This window comes from Lathyrus oleraceus, chromosome 5 (assembly GCF_024323335.1).
Source record: "Lathyrus oleraceus cultivar Zhongwan6 chromosome 5, CAAS_Psat_ZW6_1.0, whole genome shotgun sequence".
NCBI lineage: Eukaryota > Viridiplantae > Streptophyta > Magnoliopsida > Fabales > Fabaceae > Lathyrus > Lathyrus oleraceus.
Window position 1 is genome coordinate 199,217,832 of NC_066583.1, and position 7,027 is coordinate 199,224,858.

The window sequence follows — 7,027 nt, forward strand, 5'->3', positions numbered from 1 at the left end:
AATATTGTTGTGTATACATTCTTCGTTTCCTCGTTTTTGTTTTTAGAAAAAGACTATACACTAAAAAACATGTATACGTATCTACCAATACCATACATATATTTAATCTTTTTGATAACTAATTTATTTTTATTGAAGATAGTGACACGCGACGTGCGGCATGCCTTAAAAGGCATGAAGATGGAACTCTTGTGTGTCCAAATGCCAAATGAATTTAACTAACAATCTTATACAATTAACTGGTCTTCACTATTAAAAAATTAATAAATCTTAAGTATATATAATACATATACTATAGTTAATAACCAACTCATTCATTCATCAAACACATAGTGATCAAAAGCCACATAAAAACTAAGATAGAACATAACAAAACAACCATGATGCTGCAGCAGCAACAACAACAAGTGAGTAATGGTAACAACAATCGCATAGTTGCCGTAAATGTAACACCTTCTGGCACACCATCTCCTAACCATGACTCTTCGAAGCTCGATCAGGTATCATTATAATTTTTTTTTAGTCCTAACAAATAAACTACTAATATTTAGATATTTCAAAAAAATTATTGTATAAATATTTTGAATATAAACTTGATGCATTGATGAAACAGACACCAGGATGGAAAAAGTTCTTTACATATGTTGGTCCTGGTTTTCTTGTCTCTTTGGCCTACCTTGATCCTGGAAATAGTAATATTCTCTATCTTTTACTTTTTGGACTAATTTAATTTTTTTTCTAGTGTTCATTTTTTGTTTGATTTTTTAGTGGAAACTGATTTGCAAGCTGGAGCTAACCATGGTTATGAGGTAAAGCAGTTAGAATTAAACAATAAATTAATAATGATATTTTTAAGTGAGATATTAATATTTGAAATATAATGTTGATGATGAATTCAGCTGTTGTGGATTATACTTATTGGACTCATATTTGCACTTATCATTCAATCATTGGCTGCAAATCTTGGAGTATGCACCGGTAAGTAAGAAACTTTAAAATATAGATATGTTTTAGTTATTATTTAAAAGAGAATATGCTAACTTGTGTTTTCAGGGATCATGATAAACAGCACAATGTATAAGCATTTGTTTTAATAGAATCATGCAATAAACATATTATAACATTACAATATTTGATATTTGTTGTTATAATTTTTGCAGGAAAACACCTTTCAGAAGTCTGTAAGGCTGAATATCCATTATTTGTTAAGTATTGTTTATGGATATTAGCAGAACTTGCTGTCATAGCTGCAGACATACCTGAAGGTCTTAATCTAAATTCAACAATAAAATCAATACATTTTTATATGTTTTTAACTAATGTTATCCAAAATTATTGGTGACAGTGATTGGGACAGCATTTGCTCTTAACATACTATTTCACATTCCTGTATGGGGAGGAGTTCTGTTGACTGGATGCAGCACTCTCTTGTTTTTAGGCCTACAAAGATTTGGAGTAATTGGTTTATCTTTTTTATTAATCAAGAAATATGAACAATTACATTAAAATTGAACTTTAGTACAGAATATGAATAACTTACAATTGTTTTGACTTCAAATAATTATTCAAAATGCAGGTAAGAAAGTTAGAACTGCTGATATCAATCTTAGTTTTTGTAATGGCGGCATGTTTCTTCGGAGAAATGAGCTATGTAAAACCTCCGGCTGCTGGTGTAGTCGAAGGAATGTTCGTCCCTAAACTCAATGGAAATGGCGCCGTAGCCGATGCTATCGCCCTTTTGGGTGCCCTTATCATGCCGTATATACTATTCCATATTTTTCATAAAGTTTCCAATTAATCATGATACATTAAGTTTACACTTAATTCACTTGAAATGTTTATTTGACAGGCACAATCTTTTTCTCCACTCTGCTCTAGTGTTATCTAGAAAAATACCTGGTTCTAAGCGCGGCATCAATGTGAGCCTCATGATTAATCTGAATAATACATTACATATTTCATCATACTATGATTTTATGACATAAGTTTAATTGATTGTGCAGGATGCATGTAGATACTTTCTCATTGAGAGTGGTTTCGCTTTATTTGTCGCATTTCTAATCAATGTTGCAATGATTTCTGTGTCTGGCACTGTTTGTACTGCCAAAGACATTTCTGCTGAAAATGTTGAACGCTGCAGTGATCTTACTCTTAACTCTGCTTCTTTTCTTCTCAAGGTTTCTAATTTAATTTATTGTATAATAATAATAATTAGTTACAGTTGTTATGATCAAAGCATGATATTATGTTCAATCTTATTTAAGCCACTATTAATATCTCTCATTTGTAATTTTGATGTGTATTAGAATGTATTGGGACGCTCAAGCTCGATAATTTACGCCATAGCATTGTTAGCTTCTGGACAGAGTTCTGCCATTACTGGAACATATGCAGGCCAATTTATCATGCAGGTCATTTCAGAACATCATTAAACACTATACAAACTACATCATTAGGTTTCTTAAGAGGTTTCGCTAAATTTGGATTTTGGTTTGGTTGTTGCCATAGGGTTTTTTGGACTTAAAGATGAAAAAATGGGTTAGGAACTTGTTGACTAGGATTGTTGCCATAGCACCTAGTCTTGTTGTCTCTATCATTGGTGGTTCTTCCGGAGCTGGAAGACTTATCATCATCGCATCGGTTTGTAAATTCTTGATTTTGTCATTCTATCTTAGTTATATGTATGTGTAAATATTGATCTTTAAAATTGATTTTGCAGATGATTCTTTCTTTTGAACTTCCATTTGCTTTGATTCCACTGCTTAAGTTTAGCAGCAGCAGTACCAAGATGGGACCTCACAAGAATTCAATGATTGTAAGTTGTTATATAAAGTGGTTTCTAGTTATGTAAAGATTGTTGATTGAAAACTGAAACAAAAGATGGGACATACTTTTGGTGCAGATCATTGTCATCTCATGGATATTAGGTTTGGGAATCATTGGTATCAATGTGTACTACCTCATTACTGCTTTTGTGGGCTGGATAATTCATAGCAGTCTACCAAAAGTGGCAAATGTTTTCATTGGGATCATAGTGTTTCCTCTAATGGCACTATATATTGTCTCAGTTATCTATCTAACCTTTAGAAAAGACACTGTTAAAACATTTGTTGAGGTTAAGGATGACCCAACAATGCAAACCCATATGGAAAAAGGATTCGTAAACGATGGTCAATTAGAGTTGAGTAATGCTCCTTATAGAGAAGATTTAGTTGATATTCCACTGCCAGAGGGACCTAGATTATGAGTAAAAAGCAGCACCAACTTCACATTGCTTTCAAGTCATTTTAGTGAGCAATGAGAATATGAAGATGGCTAATTCTCAAAAGTATTGTGTGCTAGATTAAAAATTTGTCATGTTACTATATTATTGCATAAGTTTAAAAGAAAGCTAGATTGGTTCAAGTCCGTAGTCAAATGGTGTTCAAATTTCTGAAATAATCAACCCCTCGAAGCATAGAAAGCTGTCCATGTTTCTGTTGACGTCAAAGGCACAAGTAAAAAGAAGATCTTATCGACCATTCTTCCTGAGAATGTTTACTTTTGTTCATTTTCTTCTGTTTTTTCTACCTTGTAATCAGGATGATAAAATGCAGGGTGTTGCATTAACAAAATTCCCATGTCTCTCTTCACTTTCCGACTTTTAAATTCAGCTCATTGTTTAAAATCAACATTGAATTCTATAAATTTCGGCATACATGTTTAATTGGGTTTGTTAAAATATTTGAACAGATGACATCAAAGTCCAATCACTGCTTTGAGTTGATGACAATAATATCTGAATAAAATACTAACTTAAGTTTGCATACCATGATAACAATAACTGAAGACTTCAATCTGTCCCAACTAAAGTAGAAAATGAGATTAACTTGCGAGAATAATAATAAATGTAAATTGGTCACTAATACTAAAATCTGAAAGTGCCAGAGACCAATACAATGATACATTGTCACACGAAAATGTTATGTATAAAAATAATCTTTAATCAACTATTACGGCTTACTCCATCAGGTTGAGCTATGCGCATTTTGGCATACATTGTTACCACAGCCTCTTGTCAATCACAGCAGAAACAATTCCTTTCAATGTCCCCTGCATAATATTGGTACATGAGTTTGACTTAACTCATTTTTCGTTTCATTTCCAGTGAAGAGGAACAAATTAGAAAAAATGTACCGCAGAATGGTCTTTAAGGCCAAGTGAGAGCACCAATGGCTTAGAAACGCCAGACAAACTGCAAATCAAGAATTGGATGGTCAATATGGTATCAAAAAACGATTTAGAAATTTAAAGAAGCACAGGCAGGGTTCATAGCTGATTTAAAGGATCGCTTTGAAGGGATCTTTTAATATTAATTTAGACCAAAAGATACAATAATGAAACTCAATTCCAGAATGTAATACCAAATATATAGTTTTTCTTAACAAGAAAGAATACCTACGTCATATGCTCAATCAGCTGGCGTGCACAAGCTACTAACATTGGCTGCAACAACGCATTTCATAAACAAAAACCCAAACCTTCAAGGAAATTGTCAAAGAAAACAAATGATTGCAAGCATAGGCAAGTTTACCTCGTCTCGTTTGCCAAATAAAACAGAAACGTTGAATGTTGGGTTAATTGACATCCCTTCTTCCTTCCTGGCATAGATAAGACATGTGCGACTGTGTGAGCAATCCTTCCTGAATTAAGCATCACTATTTTGAAAGTGAATGGTGCTTTGGAATCTTAAGCTATCTAAAGTCACAGTTCTCAGTCAATCATAGCTAGATGAAAAAGTACCGATAACTTATCATGACTGATAGTTGGACATTATAACTACATAGCTTAGATTGGAAGTTAGTGAAAATATAGAACATTGGTATTTTAGATTGAAGGTGTGTCGGTGTCGGTGAGCAATCTCACATTTACCTATGCCACTAGATAAGCTAAAATAAGCTTAGAGTTTTACCATTTCGCAAAAACATAAACGAAATTGCAGAGAATTGACAATTAACCTGGCATGCAGTATCGTCCCCATAGCTCCTATTTGAGTAGCAATAACCTGAAACAGTAAAATGAAAATTAAGAACCATTGCCATAAAAACATAGATGCACATATCGACCAGCACTCACCATAACATGATCTTCATAACTGGAAATGATGATTTCAGTTTTGTTTCCCTGATAAGTAAGCAAATTAATCAATATGAATGATAATAGTTTTTAATATTAGTATTAATGTGCATAATAGAGGGTAATCCAAACCCTAATCCTAATAATAATAATAATAAAGAAAAAGAGTGAGAAATGCGCATACCTTGATTTCAAGAGAGAAATTGAGTTGGGATACGGGGAAATTTGGGGTTGAAGAAGCGACGTTTTGGTCTATGTTCATTGCCGTTCAACAATGGTGCTTACTAGTGCTTGATTCTCGATGAGTAACACTGTAGAGAGTTGAAGCAGCAACTGAATAAAACAAAGTAACAAGTAAGCAAGGTTTTCAAAAAAGGAGAACAATAGAGGTGCTATTGTAATTTTAGGGTTTACCTACAAATAGAGAGATGTGTTGCCGGAAACGTGGCCGCGCCGTTGCCGGAGATAGAAGGTGGAGGAATCGCCGTTGGTATGTTCTAATTTTTGAGTTTTCGTGTGTAAGGGGAAGAGAATTTTAACAGCACCCCTATGAACTGCACATCACTACACCTAGGCAAGTGATTAAATTGTCCTTTAATTTGAAAAGCAAAAAAAAAAAGTAAGACTCTTAAATTTAACTAAATTTTAAGATTTTAAAGAGCTCGTTTTTTTTAATAACTTTTTATAGAGAGATATTTTTGTGTAATTTTTTTTTTAAATTCATAGAAATTTTAAATAAAATTTTAGTTTGAATAATTATTCTTAAAATGTTATTTTTAGAAATTTTTTTGAATATCAAATATTTTAAAAATCACTTAATTTTGAAATTGTAGTGTTATAATTGCAAAGGCTCTCGCCCAGGATGATACCTCCATACCATCTAAGGGGAGATGACGGGTAAATGTCATCCAGAGGTAAGTATCGCCTCGTCCTATGGAGTTTTCTATCATTCCGTTATGGAAAACGTGAGATAAGGCACTTCTTAGATAGAGGGAAAGTCAAAGTCATTATTGGCCAACGTCTCCCTTGAAAATAGGTGTTCAACGGTCCACCATTGATTGGGTGGGCAGCGACCCTTTCAAGAAAACCCTAGGCTCGAAAGGCCTATATAAATATCTTTCCCCTCAAAGAGATGAAGGATATACTCTAAGTCATACACACTCTCACAACTCAAAGGGTGTCGCGCTCAATACAGTCTTAATACATATTACTGACCTAACCAACAGTCAGCGGCCAAGCATCGTCGCCCATCAACGGGGACTCTCACCTCACGTGAACTGATCCCTTAAACTACCTCAAAACAACACTGTGAGCAAACCCTCACCACCAAAATGTGTTATACACCTACTAAGATCTCAAAGTATCTCTGCCCTTGCATGGGAGAACATGCACACCTGTATTTTTTTATCAGTACAGTGGTGCCCACCGTGGGGTCACGGTAAAAAACTAAGTTAGGCCACACCTCTACTTCAACCCTTCCATCTCCCTTCTGAAGATGACTGGCGGGGTCCTACGTTACGAAAGAAACACCATCGTCGGAGGTATCTCCAAGAGTGGTAACTCCAAAGCCGCCCGAAGAAGATACGCGAATCAGGTGTTCGCGGCAAAAGTTATATCCCATGCCTTCCCTAGAAGCGTCCTATGGAAAACAAGGGTTGACATTTATTTCTCCAAGGAGGATGTCGTTGGTGTTAACCTCACGACGACGATCCTTTAGTCATCATTGTATAGGACGACAACTGAGATATCAAGTGTGTCTTGATATATCTGGGTAGCTCCACTGATGTGTTGTTCATGGATGTCTTCCGGAAACTATAATTGGATCAGGGCGACATACAGAGGTTATGTGGTTCCTTAATGGGATTATCAGGAAAACATGTATAAACAATGAGCCATGTTACCCTTAAAACCA

At 34.6% G+C, this 7,027-nt stretch overlaps 2 protein-coding genes across 7 annotated transcripts; one reads left to right on the top strand and one right to left on the bottom strand.

The window, feature by feature from the left end:
• Window positions 1-194: 194 nt before the first annotated feature.
• Window positions 195-3,706, top strand: LOC127082795 (metal transporter Nramp5). Of its 2 annotated transcripts, XM_051023031.1 has the most exons (13): window positions 196-500; window positions 614-692; window positions 769-809; window positions 900-978; window positions 1,161-1,265; window positions 1,346-1,455; window positions 1,577-1,758; window positions 1,850-1,919; window positions 2,004-2,177; window positions 2,307-2,411; window positions 2,509-2,640; window positions 2,720-2,815; window positions 2,903-3,706. In XM_051023031.1, exons 1-13 carry the CDS (start codon window positions 381-383, stop codon window positions 3,245-3,247), a joined length of 1,638 nt encoding a protein of 545 aa, XP_050878988.1. In that variant the 5' UTR covers window positions 196-380; the 3' UTR covers window positions 3,248-3,706. The 2 variants fall into 2 exon arrangements, with proteins under 2 accessions (XP_050878989.1, XP_050878988.1); XM_051023032.1 differs by lacking the exon at window positions 614-692 and having other exon boundaries at window positions 195-500; window positions 743-809.
• Window positions 3,707-3,838: 132 nt separating this feature from the next.
• Window positions 3,839-5,719, bottom strand: LOC127082796 (uncharacterized). Of its 5 annotated transcripts, none has more exons than XM_051023034.1 (8): window positions 5,534-5,719; window positions 5,300-5,448; window positions 5,116-5,163; window positions 4,998-5,044; window positions 4,574-4,682; window positions 4,442-4,485; window positions 4,177-4,234; window positions 3,839-4,092 (listed from the first exon to the last, which is right to left on the bottom strand). In XM_051023034.1, exons 2-8 carry the CDS (start codon window positions 5,375-5,377, stop codon window positions 4,042-4,044), a joined length of 435 nt encoding a protein of 144 aa, XP_050878991.1. In that variant the 5' UTR covers window positions 5,378-5,448; window positions 5,534-5,719; the 3' UTR covers window positions 3,839-4,041. The 5 variants fall into 5 exon arrangements, 4 of the variants coding, with proteins under 4 accessions (XP_050878991.1, XP_050878992.1, XP_050878990.1 ...); XM_051023035.1 differs by having other exon boundaries at window positions 4,574-4,640; window positions 5,530-5,718; XM_051023033.1 differs by having other exon boundaries at window positions 5,530-5,718.
• Between the last annotated feature and the right edge of the window lie 1,308 nt (window positions 5,720-7,027).